This window comes from Chiloscyllium plagiosum, chromosome 1, assembly GCF_004010195.1.
Source record: "Chiloscyllium plagiosum isolate BGI_BamShark_2017 chromosome 1, ASM401019v2, whole genome shotgun sequence".
Classification (NCBI taxonomy): domain Eukaryota; kingdom Metazoa; phylum Chordata; class Chondrichthyes; order Orectolobiformes; family Hemiscylliidae; genus Chiloscyllium; species Chiloscyllium plagiosum.
The window spans coordinates 120275202-120299138 of NC_057710.1; the positions used below are offsets into that span (position 1 = coordinate 120275202).

The 23937-nt window shown below is 40.6% G+C and overlaps 1 protein-coding gene and 1 long non-coding RNA gene across 4 annotated transcripts in view; one reads left to right on the plus strand and one right to left on the minus strand.

The window, feature by feature from the left end:
- Window positions 1–23937, minus strand: part of shroom3 (shroom family member 3) — a 442567-nt gene that overhangs the window by 196074 nt on the left and 222556 nt on the right. For all 3 annotated transcript variants that reach the window (XM_043695357.1, XM_043695296.1, XM_043695305.1), the window contains one exon: window positions 7668–7822. Coding sequence is in view for 2 of the 3 variants with exons in the window: in XM_043695296.1 (XP_043551231.1) it covers window positions 7668–7822 (155 nt within the window). In the remaining variant the exon portion in view is untranslated. The remainder of the gene's footprint in view (window positions 1–7667; window positions 7823–23937) is intronic.
- LOC122552703 lies at window positions 2725–22148 on the plus strand. The gene is made up of 4 exons (XR_006312456.1): window positions 2725–2784; window positions 20300–20372; window positions 21848–21944; window positions 22114–22148. It is a non-coding gene; the product is annotated as an uncharacterized LOC122552703 (long non-coding RNA).

Genomic DNA, 23937 nt, shown 5'->3' on the forward strand with positions numbered 1-23937 from the left:
TATTAGTTTAAATCCTCCCAAGCAGTTCTAGCAAATTTTCCTGCCAGTATATTAGTCCCCTTCCAATTTAGGTGCAATCCGTCCTTCTTGTACAGGTCACTTCTACCCCAAAAGAGATTCCAATGATCCAAAAACGTGAACACTTCTCCCATACAACAGCTCCTCAGCCATGAATTCATCTGCTCTATCCTCCAATTCCTACCCTCACTAGCTCGTAGCATCGGGAGTAATCCAGATATTACTACCCTTGAGGACCTCCTTTTTAAATTTCTGCCTAATTCTGTAATCTCCCTTCAGAGTCTCAACCTTTTCCCTTCCAATGTCGTTGGTTCCAATGTGGACAATGACCTCTTGCTAGCCCCTCTCCACCGTGAGACCATTCTGCACCCTCTGAGACATCCTTGATTCTGGCACCAGGGAAACAACACACCATTCTGCTTTTTCTCTGCTGGCCACAGAAACGTCTGTCTGTACCTCGGACTACAGAATCCCCTAACACAACTGATCTCTTGGAAGTCGACATACCCCTTGTTGGATTAGAGCCAGTGTCAATACCAGAAACTTGGCTGTTCGTGCTACGTTCCCCAGAGAATCCATCACCCCCTACATTTTGCAAAACAGCACACCTGTTTGAAATGGGTATATTCCTCAAAAGACTCCTGCCCTAGGTGCCGACCTCTCTCTCCCTTCCTGGAGTTAACCCATCTATGTGTCTGTATCTGAGACATCCCCCCTTCGTATAACTGCCATCCATCACATACTGTTGCTGTTGCAAATTCCTCATTGCTTCTATCTGTCTCCCCAACAGATCCACTCGATCTGATAAGATTCGCATCCAACAGCATTTATGGCAGATATAATCTGCAGTAACCCTTAAACTCTCTTTAAACTCCCACATCTGACAAGAAGTACATATCACTGCAAAGACCATTGTTGCTCCTTCACGATCTAGGTGTGTCTTACTCCTCTACAAACACTGCCCCAGGTTAAATTAATAGCTATGGCTTATATTTTAAGTTTAATCAAAAGACTTATCTCCAAAAACATATAATCAAAAAAGAATCCACTATATTCACGACTGCAGCCTTTCTCTTGGACAGACTTAAAACAACAATTAACTTATCTGATTCTGTGCTGTGAACTTCGCCCAACAGTTCCTCCAAGATCAGTTGTGAATTTCATTGTTTGTTAATTTTCCCAGATGCATTCCAATGTCCAGCGATATACAAATTCAAGCAGCAAAGGTAGTAACTGTGCAGGTTCCCTCTCTCTCTCCTGCACTGTCCTCACCATGTGCTTCCTTTGTCTGCTCTTCTCCCTTTAAAACTGCTGTTGTTTTGACTTTTTTTTCCCCAAAGTTCCAAAACAATGCAACAGCATATAAAACAGTAATTGCTGCTCCTGGAATTCGAGGAAATCACCTCCAACACCTAAAAAACCTTAAAAAAAAGCAGCTTTTACAGCCAGAAATGTTTCCCGTCTTCCATCTTGGATTACCCAGAATCCATCTTCTGCAAACTTACTAATCATGCCTTGTTCATTCTCGTCCAAATTATTGATATAGAGAACAAACAGCAATGGACCCAGCACCAACCCCACAGACACTCCATTAGTCACAGGCTTCCAGTTTGACAAGCATTCTTCCACAATGACCCTCTGCTTCCTACCATCACGCCAATTGTGTATCCAATTTGCCAGCTCCATGCAATTTAACCTTTCAGAGCAGCCTGCCATGTGGAACCTTATCAACGGCCTTACTGAAATCCACATAGACTACACCTAACGCCCTGCCTTGTCAACCTACCTGGTAACTTCATCAAAGAATGGCACGGTGGCAGAGTGGTTAGCACTGCTGCCTCACAGCGCCAGAGACCCGGGTTCAATTCCCAAAGATGTGCAGGCCAGGTGAATTGACCATGCTAAATTGCCTGTAGTGTTACGTAAGGGGTAAATATAGGGGTATGGGTGGGTTGCGCTTCGGCGGGTCGGTGTGGACTTGTTGGGCCGAAGGGCCTGTTTCCACACTGTAAGTAATCTAATCTAAGTAATCTAATTGAAAACTCTCACAAACTTGTGCACAAAGCCATGGTGACTATGCCTAATCAAACGCTATCTTTCCAAATGCACGTATATCTTATGCTTTCTTGAACTGCTGCATTCTTCATGCTGCTGTAGGGTGATGCTGTTAGGAAGGGATCTCCAGGATTTTGACCCAGCGACACTTGTGGTGTGCAGCTTGGAGCAGAACTTACAGGCGGTGGATTTCTCATGTATCTGCTGCCTTTGTCCTTTTAGATGGTGCTCATCAGCTCGGTAGGTGCAGTTTGTGTCAACTTGGCGAGTTTCTGCAGTGTATCTTGTAGATGGTACACATCACTGTTCCTGAGCATTGATAGTGGAGGAAGTGTATGCTTGTGGATGTGGTGCAAATCAAGAGGGTTACTTTGCTTTGGATGAGGTCATGTTTCTTGAGTGTTGCTGTAGCGACAACAGTCCAGGCAAGTGGGAGTATTCCATCAGACTCCTAACTTGTGCCTTGTGGATGATAGACAGGCTTTGAGGTGAGTTACTCATTAGTGTTCCTAGCCTCTGACCTACACAGGCTAATGATGCAACTGATCGTGTGACTGACATCAGTAAGTAAGGAGCCAGAGCTAAATAAAGGAGTGTTACAGTACATGAGGAATTAAAGAGCCTTACTTAGTCATAAGAAGTAAGCAGCCCCAGGGACAGTACATGTGCAGACACCTACAAGATACTCCAGTCTGGTGTCTCATTATTCAGGTAGGAGTACTGGCTGCAAGCACAAGATAAAGCAGTATTTTGTTTATTCATTTGTGGGATGTGGGCATCACTGGCTGGGCAGCATTTATTACCTGTTCCTAGTTGCCCTTGAAAAGGTGGTGATGAACTGTCTTCTTGAACTGCTGCAGTCCTCATGCTGTAGGGTGACCCATGATGGCATTAGGAGGGATTTCCAGGATTTTGATCCAGCGACAGTGAAGGATTGGCAACATGTTTCCAAGTCGAGATGGTGAGTGGCTTGAAGGGGACCTTGCAGGTGGTGGTGTTCCCAAGTACCTGTTACTCTTGTCCTTCTAGGTGGACATGGTCATGGGTTTGGAAGGTAATGTCCTGTTTAATCCCTGCTTCACTGACTCAGATGCTCTCAGTGATCAATGGGGCAACTCGTGATATCAAAGGACAAAGATATTGGTGCGATCTAAGGTTATTATACCAATAGATACTGCTAAATCTACACAGCAGACCGTCAGATAGACCAAATACCTAAGAGAAATTAAAACAAAAATCCTTCAAAAGAATGACTGCAGATAAACTATTTTGATGCTTCAATTTCTGAATATTTATAATAATTTAAATCTTTTGATAGAACCAGCTTATTCTTGACTCTAATATGACAAATACTTTGCTAGTGTTGCTGGTTCCTAACATACATACAAATGTCACAAAGTCAGTGGCGCCACCAAAGCAAACGTATCAAATCTGCTAAGTCCGCTGTGTGGAGTTCATAATTTTCAAAAATGTGATTATTGTATAAATTCAATATTTCTCAAAATCCAGTAATTTGACTTTAATACCACAATTTTTGTGATGGTATTAAAGAGGACTTTTGATTTTTGAAACCCGTCTTCAGATTTAATACCTGGGACTTGCATGGGCTGAAAGGTTAAAGTTTTTAAGGGGCAAAACACTAACTCAAAATAGCCAAGTGACCATCCATACAAGTTGACCAAGTTCAATGAAAGTCATATTGGACTTAAAACATTGTGTGTCCTGGTATGTATGACAATTTGCAGCGAACAGACAATATACATTAGGCATTGTTGATTGAACTTCACAAGGTCAAGAGTGTAGTGCTAGAAAAGCACAGCAGGTCTGGCAGCATCTGAGGAGCATAAGAATCAGCATTTCGGGCATAAGCCCATCATCATGATTCCTGATGAAGAACTTATGCCCGAAACATTGATACTCCTGCTCCTCGGATGCTGTCCGACCAGCTGTGCTTTTCCAGCACTACACTCTTGGCTCTGATCTCCAGCATCTGCAGTCCTCACTTTCTCCTCCTTCACAAGATCAAGACAGAATAGAATAGAACAGCAATTTACTGTCATGTGTATTTTTACAAAACCATACAGAAGTCATAAATATGAAGGAAATAAAAGTAAAAGTTCATAAAACTGGGTTTGGCGTATGCTGGAAAACCAGGCTGAAACCTCCACACAGGGTCACCCCATCACACTGATACGAGACCTCCACGCTGAGCTGCTGGACAACCCAGAAGGTACTTCTGAAGCAAGGATGAGACCTCAATGCCAAGGCAAGACCTCTGCACCAAGACTGGACTTTCACACTGGGCTGCTGGAATACCCGGAAGCTGTCAAGGACCTCCATGCTGGGACAAAAACCCCACTCCAGTCCCAGATTGCCTCCCCTCCTGGACAAGACCCCCAACCCAGGCCCCAGTATTGGAAGCCACCTCTTTGCTGGGTCCAGACTGGTAGAAGACGCCTTTCGGTGAAGTCATTAAAAGGTAAGTTACATAAAAAATTGGATCATTAAACAAAAAGCATAGAAAGAAAATAAATCAAACAAATGGAATAGACGAGTTCTAGAGTCCTGGGCCGAGGAGCTCACATGTTGTGCTGCTATCCCGCTGCCATCTTAAGAAAAAGAAGTTGCTGGTCTCCATCCAACACTGGAGCAACACACGAGGCCAATTGCATCTTTCCGAGGCAGTGGAAAAGCACAGATGACCACTATAAATATGACACTTTCAGAGGAAGATTTTATCACCATGATTTGTGCTTATGCATCCACCTGATATGCCAATGCTGAAAGCAAAGATTACTTTTACAACACCCTAGGTGATATCATGGAGTATCAGCCACATGGAGAAAAGTTATTACTCCTTCTGGAATGCAATACAAGAGCTGAATCAGAGTTTCATGTTAAATGTGCCTTGGTAAACACAGCGTTGGCAAGATGATCAGAGCAGACAGCAGCTACTACAGTGAGTATAGTGTGAAGTGTACATTATACAAACACCTTCTTTGGAGACATCAGCACAAACTGTCATATTGTCATCTGCTACTGAGCACCATCTTGATTTGATAATCACCAGGTGTGATCTGACCAGTATTGCTCACACCCAACCCTATCACACTGCAGACTGTGATACTGATCGCTCACTTGTCAGTCTTAGGGTGAAGATGCAACTACAGAAAATACACAATTCCAAACACAACAAATTCCACTCTGAATAAAGAGGTTTCACCTGAATTTCCCCTTAGATTTGCTGGTGACGAGGACCAGTGCCACAGTTTGCAGGATGGACTGCTAAAAAGAAATCATGTTCAAACAAGTTTAGCAGTCAACAACATGCACAGGAATTAAAAACATATGCTTGAATTGAACTCTCAATCTTCTTACACAAAAAAAGAGCTAGCAATTGAGTTATGATTAAAACTCATAAACCAGGGATATTTAAACTGCAAAGACAGGCTCATTTAAAAATTCAGAATATGCATTTGGTGACAAAAATGCTGAATGCTTGTATGAAAATCAAATCATTGACAACAGAATAAATCAGTATATCTAACATTGCAAAAAAATGAAGCGAAGTAGCTTATTGCCGGGTGTTAGTGCTGGACAATATTCTATGTAATGTTTTATCAGCAAGATCAGTGTTCACAAAGGGTACAGGTAAAATAATTGATTTGCCCATGCTGCCTCACCTAAAAATCAGTTTGGTGGACTAGACTACCTATTTACAGATATAAGAATTTTTACATTAAAATATAACAAGTACAAAAATATTTCAAATGGTACTAGCATGATGCACAAATTGAGAAATAATTTTCATCCTTGGTTTTATTCTATTTGTGCCACAGAATCAAAGTTTTATTGAAATCCAATTTTAACTTTGTAAGAATACAAATATCAAGATTACAGACACGGTCTTCCATGATTCACAGGCCCTGTATATCAATACCTCCTAATTATCCGCTACTGGGTTCCTTCAATGGACGACCAGCCACTTATTTCCCACATTGTAACCATTGTTAAGTACTGCATCTGGAATAGCTGCAGCTGACTCCTGCTTCGAAACATCTAACAACAGTTGCCAGAGCATGTGCAGAAATATTAAAAAAATACACAGCTTTTGAGTATTTTTACAATCCATAACTTTCAGGAGTAGAGCTCAGGGTGGTTTGTTATTTGAAAACTAAGGTGATTTGTGTCTATAGTTGCTTGTATACTGATCCATTGCCTCGTATTTCTCACTTACATGCTGTCCTTCAGCACATTATGCAATATAATGTCAGGTTCCATATACATGCTGATGTTGATGCTGACCCAGTGACACCACTTCGGAATGCACCAACATTATTGACTGTGTCTTCAGCTACCTGGACCTATGCTCTGGAATGCTTTACCACACATCTGGAATGTCTCTTTCTTTCTTTACGACTTTGTTTTAAACCTAACATTTTGATTGAGCTTTTGGACACAATATTGCACACAACTCAGATTGACCTGGGTTTGATATACTTCTGTGATGTACCTTCTGACAATTTCTGAAGTCAAAGGCATTAAATAAATACACATTCTTGATGTATAGACACCATGCAGTCCACTGGCATGGTGGCTCAGTGGTTAGAACTGCGGTCTAAGAGTGCCAGTGACATAGGTTCGATTCAACGCTCGAGTGACTGTCTGTGTGGAGATTGCACATTCTCTGCATGCCTGTGAGAGTTCTTTCTGGGCACTCCAGTTTCCTCCCACAGCCCAGAGATGTGCAGGTTAGATGGTTTGGCCATGCTGTAGTGCCCATAGGTCCAGGGATGTGCAGGCTCGGTGGATCAGCCATGGGAAATGCAGGTGAACAAGAATAGCTGGGATGCTCTTCTGAGGGTCGATGTGGACTCAATGGGCTAAATGGCCTGCTTCCGCACTGAAGGGATTCTATAATTCTGCTCGCAAATTGTAACTTAAATATCCTATAGTTTGCAGCTCTCCAGTTTGATTTGAAAATGAAACAGGGCAATATTAGGCCTGTGTGAGCTGGAAATTGCAATTTGAACCTGTCAGTTAACCATCATGAATGACAAACTTGGTGGATGAATTAATTTCATGATTTGCCATTACGTTTCTTAAGGCACATTACAGCTCGCTCTTTCTTTCTCCCTCTAAGTCAGATTGTTTACCAAGCTCTTCCTTTCTATGACTAGAGTTAAAAATATGAACACAGAGAATAAGTGCTTTGGGCCGCTGTCTTGTTCATAAAAATGCAATTTTCTTGTCAACCCATGAGCAAGGATCAAGAGACTGAAATTACTCACACGATTCAAAATTAAATTGTATCTCATTTTGAAAACAGCTCCTGAAGCAAGGAAGCAGATGAAAGACACTCAGATGCACTCTATCAGTTGCAATAAACAAGGGCTTTTGCTGGAATGGAAATTTTTCAAAAATGTTAAAAAAAAACAAAGCAAGTCAGGTAACATCTGCAAAGAAAGGAAAACTGTAGACATTCCGTATGTCTGTTTCATCAACATTTTTCCTTTCCACTACAGAGGTTTTCCAGTACTTTAGCTGCCTTTACTAGATTTAGGGTACATCTTCATCTGGACTGCATCTCATACCTGCGAATGAGCAGCTTCAGGGTCTTGTAGGAACCTTTCACTAGAGTGATAGCCTCTTGTCTGTAACCGCTCAGTTCCACATTGTTGATATTGACCACTTCATCCCCCACCTGCAGTTTGCTTGTTAGCAAGTCCGCTTTCCCTCCTTCCTCAACCTACAAAAGAAGAAAAAAAATAGACTAAATTAGAGGAAAACATCGCAGACCTTTCAATCATGGTTGCAGTTGACCTCCTGCAGGGCTTTAAGTTGCTTTGCTAATTAAACTCTGCCACCACACTTTTTAACCTTGACCCTCAGTAATGAGGAAAGTCACAATCCTGTAGTATTCCAGGCACCACCTGCACAGAATTAGTGATTCACAAAAGCCCACTGAAGAATGGTCTTGTTCTTTTTTGCAATCGAATGGCTTATATGAGCATAGCTACTTTAGCTTTGAATTTTGAGCATAATCAATCACTATTCGAGCTTTTAAAGATGTGCACAGTGTTTTGTTAACAATGCGCAAAGATATTTCTGTCTCAATGGCTAATAGGCTGAAGAATTTGGTATAAAAAGCAATACTGATCCAAATGCAGTGCACTTTATACAAACAAATCTGCTCCTTTCTCTACATCTTTTAGCACCAAAATATCGCTGACTTCAATGCTTTGTGAAGCAGTGCTTTTTTTTCCCCAAGATTCTTAAAGGCTAACTTCTGATTTTATTAAAGCAAATTTTTAATAAAAGCATAATCAACTTGCAATTTTCTTAACTGGTCACTGAATTAAAAATCTTGCAAATACTTATTACTGATTGAACATGGCCATCATTAAGCCAATTTAAGTGTTTCATATTTCATAACTGATTCCAAACTTAGATTCTAGCATCAATTAAACTCTATGTTTTTTTTAAAAATGGTGTTAATATTAATTCAGCAATCATTAGTGGATCAAAAGAATGTAAAGTAAACCTGATTTCTAAAGGCACACTGAAGATAAATGTTACTCATTTACCTTGGACGTTACTGCTTAACATTCTCAGAATTTGGATGAAAAAATACCAATTGGGCATATATTTAACCAGAAGTGGGTTACTTGAATACATGGGATAAGCTGTTTTGCTGAGGTAATCCAAAAAGATTCTGAAAAAAGTCTTGCACCAAATTCCCTAAAAGCTCCTGTAACCTTTGCCCCCTCTCCACAGACCACCGAATATCCCACTGAGGAAATCCAGACAACGATCTCCTAATCCTACCAAATGCACCCCCTATATACAAAGTCGAATAACAAAGGAATCCTTAATCGGTGGAAAGAAATGGTCCCAGTGAGAAATCTGAGACTGCATCATACACTGCACTTTTCAAGAGGACTGGGTAGCACTGGTTTTCCGAAGAATTAAGTAAACACAAAAGCTTCAAATCTGAGAAGATTTAAGGTTTCCTGAATAAGCAGCTTCAATTGCCTAAAAAAAATGTATAACTTGCTAAAATTCTTAACAAGTCAAATTAACTATGCTTATGGGGTCAAGAATGCTTTGAAGGGAAGGGCACCAGAAAATAAATTCCTTTTCCAATCCCCACAAATTGGTTGGAGAGACTTCGGAAATTAAAAATAGAAATGTAACAGAGAACAATTAAATAAATGTCTAGTAATAATTAAAATACCTTAGCCTAGGCTGATGCCATTCCATTTTTGATCTGCCAATTGCTGAACATAGTTCACTTCAAAAGTAGCCAAACACTTTTATAGTGTATACACTGATCTGTAAAGTTTAATCATTTATTGCTGTAACATCATGTGGCAAAGTACCCACACAGCAAAATACTGCTCGTGAGCCCAGCTGAAATCAAGATACAGAGGCACATAAAGAACAGATGAGGAAAAAGGTAGAATGTATAGACGAGAAGGGTAACATAGTGAGAATGGCCTTCAAAACCTGGGTTAAACCTGGTTGAAAGAATTATTTGGAAAATTTTGCATTAAATTAATATTTACATTCAATTTCCGGTGTGAGAAATAAATACATTGCTTTTGGGTATTAAGGTGAACCAAGGGTAATTTTGTTAGTCCTTAATATTGCAGCCCATTCATATATCCTTGACTTTGTAATGCTCAAAGCTGATTGTCCACATACAGATGAGCTTGATGGCCAGGATTAGCTTTCCTCATCGTGACAAGAAAAATCAACTAGCTCCATTCACAGCATCATGCTTCATCCAAGAGTTAAAACAGTTAAAATGATGACATTCTGACATGGGTAACAAACTTCAGTTTGTGGTAACTAATTAGGTGCTAAATGCAGTAAATCACCAAGTATGTAAGTGACCACATGTGTCTAACCTTTAACTCACTGAACCAATTCATCTCCGACTTGCAATCTGCATGAACCAAGTGAGTGGTGGGAGGTGAAAGGAAGGCAGACATTCTAACACCATTTTCCAGAAGATAGGTGAATTACTTAGAATTATAGTGTCATCGAAATGGAAAAAGACCCTTCAGTCCAACTAGTCCATGCTGACCAGCTATCCTAAATCAATCTCGTCCCATTTGCCAATATCCCTCTAATTAGCCCAGAACTCTCTCAACCCTTCCTAATCATATACCCACCCAGATTCCTTTTAAATATTGTGATTGTACCAGCCTCCACCATTTCCACTGGCAGCTCATTTCACACACACACCACCCTCTGCATGAAAAGGTTGGCCTTTAGGTCCCTTTTAAAATTTTCCCCTCTCACCCTATACCTATGCCCTCAAATTGTGGACTCCCCTAGCCCAGGGAAAAGACCATGTCTAATTATCCTACCCATGCCCCTCATGATTTTATAAACCTCTATAAGGTCACCCCCTCAGCCTCCAATGCTCGAGAAAAACAGCCCCAGCCTTCAGCCCCTCCCTATAGCTCAAATCCTCCAACCCTGGCAACATTCTTGTAAAATATTTTTCTGAACCCTTTCAGGTTTCATAACATCCTTCCTCTAGGAGGGAGACCAGAACAAAACACAGGATTCCAAACTGGCTGAACCAATGTCCTGTACAGCTGCAACATGACCTCCCAACTCCTGTACTCAATGCAAATACAGTAAACAAAATAAAATTGTAATCAGCTGCAGTTCCACAGGTGCTGTTGTCAATTTAATATTTTTAACACTAAGTCAACACAAACAACCTTCTTTTATCTACATTATATGACTGCAATCCCCCTCCAACTGACTTCCTGCTGAGAACATGTGCCAAAAACTGTGTATGTACTTGGATGGTCAGATTGGGTTCAGTGATAAATGCTGGGTGTGATAGTGAAATTTCATTTGTCAGTCTCCACAGTCTGAATTTCTTTCCGCGGTTGAGAAACTGGTTTTAAGATCATCTTCAGATCCTGATCCTGCCAGAGAGAGAAGGAAGCACAATCTCTCATTTTCAAGGGGCCCAATGTTAATTGTCTAGAGTGTGGGCTTGGTGTCCAATTAGCGGCATGAAGCTAGGGCAAAATGGGGGTCTGTTTGAAACAGGCATGGCGGCCATTAAATTGATGCCATTTACCTTCAATGAAGAAATGTCGGCTTCCTTGCTGTGAAGTGGAAGCTGGCATTGAAGGCAGAGCTACCTAATGCTCACAAGGCACTGACCTGGAGACTATACTCAAGGCAATGAGGAGGCTGGGCAGGTCTTCACTCCAAGAGCACTCATACTTTTTAAAAAACTTTTAGTTACTTGCCAGGGGAACACTTTCTTTCTAAATGCTCTTTCAAGACAGCTGGAGATAGAGTGAACATAGTGGGTTTCCTCTGGGTGCTTCGGTTTCCTCTCACAATCGAAAAATGTGCAGGTTAGGTGAATTGGCCATGCTAAATTGCCCGTAGTGTTAGGTGAAGGGGTAAATGAAGGAAAATGGGTCTGGGTAGTGGGTTGCGCTTCGGCGGGTCGGTGTGGACTTGTTGGGCCGAAGAGCATGTTTCCACACTGTAAGTAATCTAATCTAAAGTTGCAAGCTGGACCAGATCAGGGACCATGTTTAAAATGAAAACCTTTGATCAGTGAGGGTGAGTCAAGTGGAACATGCCTACCATAAATAATTGTTGAGGCAAAGAGGCACAGATGCATTCTAAGCGAAGGCTGCTGTGTGTTTGATGGAGAATAGAATTGACAAGGTCAGATAAAGAATGGTGGGAATAGGTTCATGTTGAGCACTGAAACCAGTACAGATCTGCTAGAACCAATCACTTTTTACTGTGCTGCCACCATGTTGTAATTCCTATATCTCAGTACCTCTCAACCTCACTTTCCTCTTTTCAGTCACGCCTTAAAATTTACCTCTTTGATGAAAACCTATTTAAGTTGGTCAATGTCACACCATGTTTTACAATGCTCCGCTGAAATGCCTTGGAATGTATGTAAAAGGTGCTGTGAATAAGTAAGTCACTGCTGTGTGTTCAATTTTTTTTTCACAAGAGTTAGTAAGTTGGATTGGTCTTCAGCTTCAACTATTATAGGCTAGGGTATCGAGAACTTAAATTTATTATAGAATATGAAATTATAGCTTTACCCTGTATTTTATCAGCTCATTACTTCAATGATCACCTCTGCAGAGTGAACCACTACCAACAAACTACCTCTCTCTTGGACACAATGTCTCCCTTTCTTCTGCCAGTATCCCTCTTCCTTCGAAAACTGCTTTCCCCACAACATTTGCCCTCAAATCCAACATCATCTAGTCCTCAATCCCCAAAACTCTCTTATTCCTCCTCAGGTTGTCAAATGGGTCATCAGCACTTGGCAGCACTCTCATCTTGGAGATTAAAGTGTAAGGACCATATCTTACTACTTGTGTGTTTGAAAAACTGCAACGAGTAAGGAGTCTATTTGGGAAAAAAAAACAGGGATTTACCAGGACGACTGCATAATTTCACAGCAAGGAATTCAACACCCACTTTGAACTCTGTTTTTGTTGCAATGCACAGATAATTAGGAGCCAAGAAGTTGTTTACAAGTGAAGCTGATTAGTTCTCAGCTAAATGAGCAGGTTGGGACGGGAAACAAGTTACAAAGACCGAGAGAGAGAGAGACAGAGACAGAAAGACACAGAGGTGTGTGCAGTTGTGTTTCTCTCAGACGCTCTCTCTTCTCTGCAGTAAAAACAAAACCAGGTTAAACTCGAAGAAAACCACTGACATTTCTTGCAGCAGTTGCTTTTGAGTTGTGACTTTTGAATTTGAACTGATAAATCAAAGACATTTCCTTTGTGACTGAATCAATCAGACTGTACTTATTGCAAACCAATAGCGCCTTGCAAAGACAAACAAATAAACACCAAGAGCCATGTTAGCCAAAGTAGAATCTTCTTAACATCGGAATTAGGAAGCAAAGACCACTGAACCATCATTCCAGTTTTTTCTATCTCCACGGATAATCTATTTTCCCTATTTGTTTGTCTTTAATTTGATTTACTTTTGTCACATGCACAGAGATACAGTGCTAACCACACAAATCATGCATTACATAAGCACATCAGGGTAATAGAGACTGCAGAATGTAGTGCTACAGCTACAGAGAAGTTGCAGACAAAATTCATAAGTCTGATAACACTGGAGAAGTTGTTCTTAAATCTGTTGGCATGTGTTTTCAAACCTTTATATCTTCTGCCCAATGGAAGAGGGGAGAAGAGAGTATAAACAGGATGGGAAGAGTCTTTGATTATGTTGCTTGCTTTCCTGGGGCAGAGAAAGTGTAGACAGAATCAACAGAAGGAAGGCTGGTTTTCAGGATGGACAGAGCTGCATTCACAACTTTCTGTAATTTCTTGTGGAGTTGGGAAGAGCACTTGCCATAACAAGCTGTGGTGTATCTGAATAAGATGCTTTCTATGGTGCATCTATAAAAATTGGAAAGAGTCATTGTGGATATGCTGAATTCCCTTAGCATTCTGAGGAAGTAGAGATGTTAGTGTGCTTTCTGGAGTGTAGCATCAATGTGCACCGACTAGGACAGATTTTTGGCAATAATTAGCCCTAGAAACTTGATGTTCTTCACCCTCTCCACCTCAGCGCCATTGATACAGACAGGGGCATGTCTTCCACTCTGCTTTCTGAAGGTGATGACCAGCTTCTTCATTTTGCTGACATTAAGGGAGAGATTGTTGTTTTTACCCCATGCCATTAAGCTCTCTATCTCTTTCCTGTACTCTGTCTTGTCACTGTTCGAGATCCGACCCACTACACGGTGTCATCAGCAAATTTGTAAGTGGAATTAAAGTTGAATTTGGCTACATCGTTGTGAGTGTATGAGGAGTATATAGTAAGGGGCTGATTATGGAACGTTGCAGGGTACCAGTGTTCGGGATTATTGTGGAGGTTGTGTTGTCACCTATCCTTACTGATTGTGGTCTGGGGGTCAGGAAGATTCATTTACAGAAGAGGGAGCAGAGTCTTAGGTCTCAGAGTTTGGACGTGGGTTTGGTTGGAACTGTGGTATTGAACGGCAGAGCTGAAGTCAAAAAGTAGAAGTCTGATGTAGGTATCCTGGTTACCCAGATGTTCCAGAGTTAGGTGATGGGCCAGGTAGATGACATCCACTGTGGACCTATTGTGGTGGTAGTTGAATTGTAACAGATGAAGGCAGTCTGGGAGGTTGGAGCTGATGTTTGCCATTATTAACCTCTTGAAGCACTTCATAATGATGGATATCAGAGCCAAAGGGCAATAGTTATTATGGCACATTGCATGATTTTTCTTTGTCAATGGGATAATAATGATTTTCTTGAAGCAGATGAGAAACTCACACTGTACAAAGTAACCTCGAATATCCGAAGGACACGGGCAGGGAGTATTTCATTCGGTTAATCGAATTCCGGACAACATAGGTTAGCCAAGCATCGGGACCTTGCAATCTTGTCTTATAATCCAAAATTCAGAGAACTGAATGGTGGATAATTGAGGTTCCTCTGTACTCAGAAGAGATTAAAGATATTCGCGAATACTTGCGCCAGTTGGTCCATGCAGGATCTGAGTGCACAGCTGGGGACTCCATCCAGGCCAGTCAATTTCCATGGGTTTGCCCTCAAGAAGGCCGATCTTATATCTGCAGCAGTGACTGTGGGTATAAATACACCCGAGGCTCTGGGAGCTGGTGACATCATTTCACTGACCTTCTCTGCAAAACAAGCATAGAATGTACTGAACTCATTGGGGAGAGCTGCATTGTTGGACATGATTCTACTCTACTTCAGTTTGTAGCCTGTTATATCGTGTAAGTGGGTGCTTAAGGTAGAGATTATGAGGGGGGTTAGAGTTTCAATTATTAGTGTTATATGTCAGTGGTTTATATCTGTTTACCTGTAGCTAAAATCTAATTACTTGAAATAAATAATAATTCTTCGTAGTACAGAAACCTGGTCCGTGCATTCATGGTCTTAAAGTCCAGCGACTTTGAATACGGTGTGTACTTTAAAAACAACATTTAGTTCGCCTCTGGGATCAGCAGGGCTTGATTTAGAGTGCACTATCCCGTGGGTTCGATGGTCAAAGACCCACTCCAGCCATTTGAATAGATTATGCTGACATTTAGTGCAGTGCTCTCAGGGTGGCACAGTCTGATGTGCAATTTTACTGAGATATTTAACTGAAGCCCTACTCTCTCAGACAGATGTAAAAGTTTCATAAATCCAAAGTACAATAGAGGAGGTCACTTTGGTACCCTGGCAATATATGTCACTTAATATATCTCACTAGATCATCATCATCACCACATCATTTTTTGTGGAACACTGTTGTATTTAAATAAGCAAACAAATTTAAAACTAAAACTTCACTGCTTGAGGGCTTCCCAAAGTTGTGAGACATGAATGTACTAGAATTTTTTTTTTTTAATTTGCCCTGATTTTCACCTAATATCTCTTCCTAAAGAGAGATATATGCTTCAGTTAAGAACCATGCAGAATTGCAATGCCCTTCAAGAATGATTGTCAGCACAGCAGCCATCTGTAATGTTATTCAAATACACGTTAAACTTTGAATAGTTTACATATGAGTCAGCATTTTTGAGAGGAAGGAGGAACAGATAACAGTGTTGATGAAACAAATATGTACAACTCACCTTTCAGAGTGACTGGCAACTATTCTTCAGCAGATAACGTGAGGGCTTAGAGAATGCACCAAGGTGAAGTTCATCTTGATAGCTTAAGAAATATTTAATCGTGCACCAGGACTACATTTATAAAATGATGTAGGTTTAATTAGTTGGTAATAATTCCTGGAGTATTCACTTGGAAACAGAAACCCACCCCAACAGGCCAGTGACTGTGTTGCTTTTGAATTCCATTATAAATATATAACAAGGTTTGTAGATTAATATCAGAATGGTATTTGAAACAAATACAAGGCCCTGCTGTATTTCAAAAGAACCGTCATGCATGATTTATCACCTGCCAAGTAATTTCTCTCTCATACAGCAATCTTGATTAATTAGCAATGGAGGCAAATGTCACAGGTTCAAAGTAAACTCTTTCAAACGTGAAACAGGCATGTATGCCAGCTAATACTAACAGAGAGTTTGGACTAAGGGTGCGAGACCAAATCCAAATTCTGAGCAAAATCACTGGTAGATTGCACAGTTGTGGTGTTCTTCTGAGGCAAGCTCTACATTAGTGAAACAAGACTACAGAATCCAGTGGTTGGTTGTAAGCTTCCTACCAGCTACTCTCCTATATTTCCAATTTCAGTTGAAGCTTTAAAAAGGAAAGGGAAATGCAATTTTGAACTCAACCAGGACAATTTTATCTTGAATACAGAGCAACATGTAAGGTACTTGGCTACAAATTACTGACTTATTTTCTCATTTTGACTATTATTCAGTACAAAGGATGCCAAAAGTCAAAATGAGTAAATGCTACTGTTAAAACCTGCTGCATTAAATATAAACACCTGATTGCAACATACCGATGAAATATTTAACCAGTGTGTTTGCAGCCATGTTGTTAGGAGTGAAGGGTGTTTCAATTCGGATTTTTAACTCTTTATGGAAGAAAGTCACTGCTTCATGTGTGCCTGGTCCCCAAATTTGAGTAAAAACTAGCTACCATACTACAAACATTAAAACGTATTGGTATTCGGGAAGGAGAATTCATGTTTAGATGTCAAACAAGATTGTTATGCGTTAAACAATACCATAAAGTGCTGTCACACTTGGCAGGGGTAGTGTTTTGGGTTTAAGTAATCTCAATAAATACAATGTGGACGGAGCATATTGATAGTATTTGTATTCGAGTGGCTGGTTTTTGACATATCCAGAAGTAGCAACATCTTTGATTCTAAAATGACCTGACTGGGAAGTGACACTAAAATGCTCATTTCAGACAATTGCATTTGTATTTTAAGAATACTTTATTACTGTACCAACCATATGTTCATGCATCCCAGTCAAATGGCTTAATTCCTTGAAGAAAACAGACATGAAAAATCAAAGACAAAAACAAAACAGAGATTGCTGGAAAAATTCAGCAGGTCTGACAGCATCTGTGCATAGAAGTCAGAGTTAACATTTCGGGTCCAGTGATCTTTCGTTCAGACTTTTATGAAAAATCAAAGACTGCTCCAAGTGGAGATATTTAAGATCTTTTTCTAATCATTTTCTCAATATGTTAGCTGGGTTGCTTGACCAACTATCCTAATGTGTTTTGTCGATGAGAGGCTGCTCTTCAGTATATCCTGTTGAATTGTACCCTTTCATACCTCCTCCACTGGTATTTGAATATACTGCATTTATCATACAGCTAAGATTAAAACTATACATATGATCACCAACACCAAGAAAAGCTGCTTTAACCCTCGAACCTGCAATGTACTTTTTCCCCAATTTAATTTAAAATAGATGTTCTCAAACCTTTTGACCTTGCTGGTGCTGCATGGTAAATATTATCTTTTCCAGTGTAATACACTTTTAAGTGGCTCTAGTCTTGTGCGATAAGCCCAGCGAGAGGTTTAAATGTCTTTTTGTATTTTTATCATATGACCTGTTCCTCAAACCTGCACAATCTAATCGTAGATATTCATCTGGTTGGTTACCATAACCTGCTTTCAGTCTGGCATTAGTTGCCTTTACTGATACTGGTGAATATTGTCTTCAATATTATATCTTTGTGGGGGTTTTAATGCGCTGTTCATCGAATTGTGTAATTTCTGGGGGAATATGACAGAATCTTAAGTACTTCTCTTAAAGAACTAAGATGCAGCAGCTGGAAACTGCTTTCCATGCAGCCAAGATGTTTCAGTTTGCTTTTCTGAGCATGCTTTTTCACAACAACTTGCCAAGTATATGGAGAAGAATATTCAATTTATATTGCCAAAACTAGATACTTTGGGTTTCTTCTCCTGCTAACTGTTAAAGATGCAAGAATATCCATTGAAACATCATTTAAGTTGCAGTCTCTGGCATGGGAAAATGCCAATTTTCCCCAGAAACAAATGTTGATATCAGACATAGAATGTGATCACATTTCCAAGACTAGGGAATATTCCTTCCAAAATGACTAGACAGGGAAAATATGTTCTGATAGACTATAAAATCCCTACAGACTTTACCTCTCATCCTCCACCCTATTTCAGTCAGCTTAATGGTCCAGTTTTGTGACAAAATTATATATTCTTGTCAAGTTTTAACTTAGTGAATTTCATTTCAAAAACTCAATAGCTGCATCAACAGTATAACAACAGGCTAGAAACTGGATTTTGACCTAGTCCTGACACAATGTATTTCAGGTGATGTGTGTTCAATTATTCTGACACACTGGACCATTAAGTTGACTGAAATAGAGGTGTACGATAACTCAATCGTACTTGACCCCGAGATAAGCCTGTAACCACATATTTGAGTCATCAATAAGACTGCCCAATTCCACTTCTGGCGCAATACCTGATATTGTTGCTATCTCAGCTCATTTGCTGCTAAAACTCTCATCCATTCTTTTGTTATCTTCAGAATTGATCAATCACATTTTCTGGCCAGCCTCCCATCCATGAACCTCTATTCAGCTCATCCAAAGCTCTGCTGGCTTTATGCACACCAAGTTGTAATGGACAGTGAAACAGGTTACCTCAGATTACAACAGGTTCTTGATTAGATGGGCCACTGGGCTGAGGATTGGCAGATGGAGTTTAATTTAGATAAATGTGAAGTGCTACATTTTGGGAAAGCAAATCTTACCATTAAGTATATAAGTCCTGCTAAGGTCCTAGGGAGTGTTGCTGAACAAAGAGACCTTGGAGTGCAGGTTCATAGCAGCTTGAAAGTAGAGTTGCAGGTAAATAGGATAGTGAAGGCAGCGTTTGGTATGCTTTCCTTTATTGGTCAGGGTATTGAGTACAGGAGCTGGGAGGTCATGTTGCAGCTGTACAGGACACTGGTTAAGCCACTTTTGGAATATTGCATGCAATTCTGGTCTCCTTCCTATCTGAAAGATGTTGTGAAATTTGAAAGGGTCAGAAAAGATTTACAAGGATGTTGCCAGAGTTGGAGGATTTGAGCTATAGGGAGACGTTGAATTGGCTGGAGCTGTTTTCCCTGGAATGTCAGAGGCTGAGGGGTGACCTTATAGAGAATTATATTATCATGAGGGACATTGATAGGATAAACAGACAAAGTCTCTTCCCTGAGGTGGGGGAGTCTAGAACTAGAGGACATAGGTTTAGAGTGAGACGGGAAAGATATAAAAGAGACCTAAGGGGTAACGTTTTCACGCAGAAGGTGGTACGTGTATGGAATGAGCTGCCAGAGGAAGTGGTAGAGGCTGGTACAATTGCAACATTTAAGAGGCATTTGGATGGGTATATGAATAGGAAGGGTTTGGAGGGATATGGACCGGGTGCTGGCAGGTGGGACTAGATTGGATTGGGATATCTGGTCGGCATGGACGGGTTGGACCTTCCAAAGAGTCTGTTTCCCGTGCTGTACGTCTCTATGACTCGAAATCTTATTTACCTATTGCCACTGTGCTCTTTGGTACAGGGAGCCTCACCACCCCCTATCTCTGAAACATCCTCCAACTTTACAAACCTACAGGGATAGCTGTGGGCATACAATCTTTGGCTTACCCACATCCCTGAATTCAACTGCCATCAGCTGTTGAGTCCGTAAACGTACCCTAGTCCACTCCCCCAAACCTTTCTATCTCTCTCCCATTCTCTCCTCCTTTAAGTTAGGCCTTAAAACATACTGACTGCCAGTTTTGGGCCATCTGCTCTTATGCGCTTCAGTTCCAAATTTGGTTTGTTAAATCTCCCGTGAGGTGCCTGAGGCTTTTCATGGAATTCAGAGTGTTATTTGGATTCAAGCTGCTCTGGTTGGCAATCTTAATTTGGACAATGAATTTTTCTGTGCACAGAAGGTAATCCAGTCCCTGAAAACAATGACCAAACAAGGTTTTGCTGCTTGTTTATTTCCAGAGGTTTATCTGATCCCAAGGCAAATACAGACACTTCTGAAGCTAGGCTGAAATGGAACTCACTCTCACCAGTGATTTTAGATAGGAAATTAAAAATACTCTGCAGTTAAAATGTTACAAAAGAGTCAAAAACATTCCTAAAAACCCGCTTTCAGTTCTCTTGTGGAATAACCTTGTCCATATAACATATAATTAACTTCTGTCAGAATCTTTTCTTTTCTCAGAATCATTAATGCAGCATGTTTTCAACTGATGCTCACAGCAACCATGTTTCAAAACCCGAACAATATCGAAAAGGTTAGTCCTTTTATTACAAAATATGTAAAAATCATTTATTACCTTCAACTAAAATTCAAAAACAATGGCCTGCTGATTTACATTATTGCTGCTGGTGAAAGCCTATGGCTTGCAAATCAAATGCTACATTATACTAAAGACTACACTTCAAAAGAACATTATTGGCTGTGCAGTGTTTTGATATGTTGTGAAGAGAGCTACATAGTTCAAAGAACGATTTCCAGGCTGAGAATTTTGACTCCAATGCAGATGGGGAAGGAGGTGGGCGGACATCTAAGTTCATGTTTCTGCCTGACATGCTGGTTTGCCGGCTCCATTCTATCCCAGGGGTAGGATAGTGAGCTTGAGGACAGGCAAAGGCCAGTTGGAGTTTTCCAGTAGTCTCCAAGTCACTGGAGGTACCGAAGAGTAGTTTTTAAGGAGGCCTCTGGCTGCAGCCCAAGGTTCCAGGTAGGCTTTGAGGCTCTTCCAGCTCCCCCTGCCATTAGCTACTTGATGGAGGGGTCTCTCTTCAATGGCCCAGTTGCTGAGGCTATTTGTTTTATGTAACGTTAACAAAGTTCGAGATTAAGCACCCTTTCCCTCATCCAACTGAAAGGGCATTCTCACTGCTTCGTCAGTGCTGGGGGCCTCTTATTGGCTGTCTAAGTTTGAGATCCCGTCTCCAGCCTCAACCAGATGGTATGTCTGCCCACTGGCTGGTAATTGCCTAATTCTGGGGAGGTGACAGCCATGCCTGTTCCCACATAGTGCAAGAATGCCCTTCATTTGACCATAATGGTCGGATTCCAAAGCTTCTGGGGATATTCTACTCCATCTCCATAACCTCCTTTACCTCTACAGCCCCTAGCTATCTGCAATCCTGAACATTAATGACTTTATCATTGGCAGAGATTTCTTCAGCTGCTCCTTTCTGAAACTGCCTCTCTTTCTGCTTTTGAGCTGTTTCTTTAAACCTAGTTCTTTGACCAAGCTTTTAGACATTTGCCACAACCTCTACCATTAACAAGGACAAGTGCAGCATCAAATTCTGTTTCATAATACATTTGTGATGGCTTTGAAATTTGGGATTGTCTTAATAGGGTTTTACCAATACAAGTTGCATCCTTTGTTAACTAGAACTGACAGTTCCATATTAATAATTTGCTCAATGTCCCTCTTGTTTAAAGGTTGCACCATATCTTAGTATTCTTTGAGATGCAACATAAAACATATTTGGAATATTTCAGCACAAAATTCACATTTTTGTCCTGAATCGCACAATTCAGAGGGATATCACCAGAAATTTTAATGCATATGCAAATTGAATAAAAATTGCAATTAAACTGGATTTCAATTCCTCTTGAATTATTCTTTAGACCCAAAGCTTGTTATCTCAGTCTTGATTATTTTTATCATGGCATGACTGTTTCTTTTAATTATGATTTTAGATTATAGTCTACCTTCAACTATCAATTGATGTTTTTTTAAAAAAGGTGGAAAAGCATACGTGGTAAATCTTCAAATCCAATTTCTTCAAGCAAACTTCAGCGAAGAGGGGACAGCTTTGTGTTGAACTGGAAATGGACCGAGGTTTGTCGTTTTGCTCAGGAGTAAATATTTTCTAAGAATGCAGCATCTTACCATTAAACTGAGTGTTTACGGTGCAGTGCCTACTATTGGAAACACTTCAAAAATATGAACAGACCTAATTCAAAAATATTTTAATTCAAAACTTAGAAAATGTTTGTTTCCTTTCCAGCCACAGCTGAAAAATGCATTGCTGGAAAAGCGCAGCAGGTCAGGCAGCATCCAAGGAGCAGAAGAATCGACGTTTCGGGCATAAGCCCTTCTTCAGGAATGCCACAATAAATTTCAAAATTTGAAGCAGTCAAATCTTTTGACAATTGAAGTGAAAGTAATGACTTCATCTATCAACAAGTTAAAACACATGACTTTTTCAATCTATTGTGTATTTCCACAACTGCATAATTAAAAGTAATCACATCTGTAGTTCTTCCATACTGTATCTTTTATATTGCTAATGCAATTCTCGTCACGGCTCAGAATTTTATAAAAACATGCTGAGTCCTCGTGAAGTTAAATATCAGCTTTTGTTCATTTACTTTCATCAATTAACATGAATAACTTTGACAAGTTGGAAAAGGTGCCTGAATACTTTGAACACACCACAAAGTGCCTTTATTTGTACTGACAGATTTTGCTGAACACCCACTCAATCAAATTGCAACAGAGTCCCTGTTAGCACGAATAGTTCAATACCTTCTTGACACAATCTACTACCTAGCATTGCATAAATGATCATTCTTTATGAGGCACATCCAGATATCTCAGCAACATTAAATAAATAGTTGGACAACAGTGAATGAATGTGTTCAAATCCATAAAATGATAATTGCTTGAGTTTGATAATTAAAGCACTTGTTGCAAATGAAATACATACCACAAGAACATAAAGAGCAAGATTCCTTGGTTTATATACCTTGAGTTTATTTCAACAAATGCCATATGCCATCATTGCATACTGGTTTAGGATTATCTAATATATAAATTTGAAAACCATGTTATATTCACAGTCTGTAATTGGACTATGAGCCCAGAATAAGCCTGAAAGTTTTGGGAAAATGAAACGATCCAAAACTCCAATTTGTTTTATTCCTAAAGTCACTCCTTTTCAACTCAGAGCAGCAGTGGCAGATGAGCGAGCCTAGTGGTAAACAATGGCAGGAGGGGCTTCCGGATAAAAACTTGAGGAACGGTGCCCAGATTGGAGCAGACAGAGTGGGAGGTGAGTGGATTCAGCTCAGTTGGAAGGGAGAGAGGCAGAGTGGGAATGGGAGTGATCCTGAATCCAGAGGCAGAGCACAGGTGGTGATGTCATGATTTCAAACAGTGATGTCAGGCAAGAGGATTGGCTGTGTGGGAACCAGCTTTAGGTACTGAGTGAGCAGCACTGGGAGGGAGACAAAGTCCTTATTTGTATGTTTTGTGGCTTGTTAAGAATAGAGAGGAGCGGACAGAGAGAGAGAGAGAGAGAGAGAGAAATCTGATTTGGCGAGTAATGGGCAAGGTCGAGTAATTGGTTCCTACTTTATTGTCTGTAGTTGGTAAGAATCACAATGGCAGGAGAACGTGACCCTGTGGAATACTCCGCCTGCAACATGTGGGAACTCAGAGACACTTCCAGTCTCCGTGGTGACCTCAGATGCCTTAAGTGTGTTCAGCTGCAGCTCATGATTCACCTGGAGCGGCTGGAACTCTGTATGGATTCACTGTGGAGCAGCCATGAGGCTGAGGGCATTGTGGGTAGCACGTTTAGTGAGCTAGTCACACCACAGGTTAGGGCTACACAGGCAGAAAAGCACTGGGTGACTACCAGGAAGACAAGTCACCATGGAAAGGGAGTGCAGGAGTCCCCTGTCAGACATATAGACCATGTTGGATACCACTGGGGGGAATGGCCTCTCAGAGGAAAGCAGCAACGGTCAAGTTTGTAATATCACAGTTGGCTGTGCTGAACTGCCAGGAAGGAAAAAGACTGGCAGAGATTTAGGGACCTGGTGCT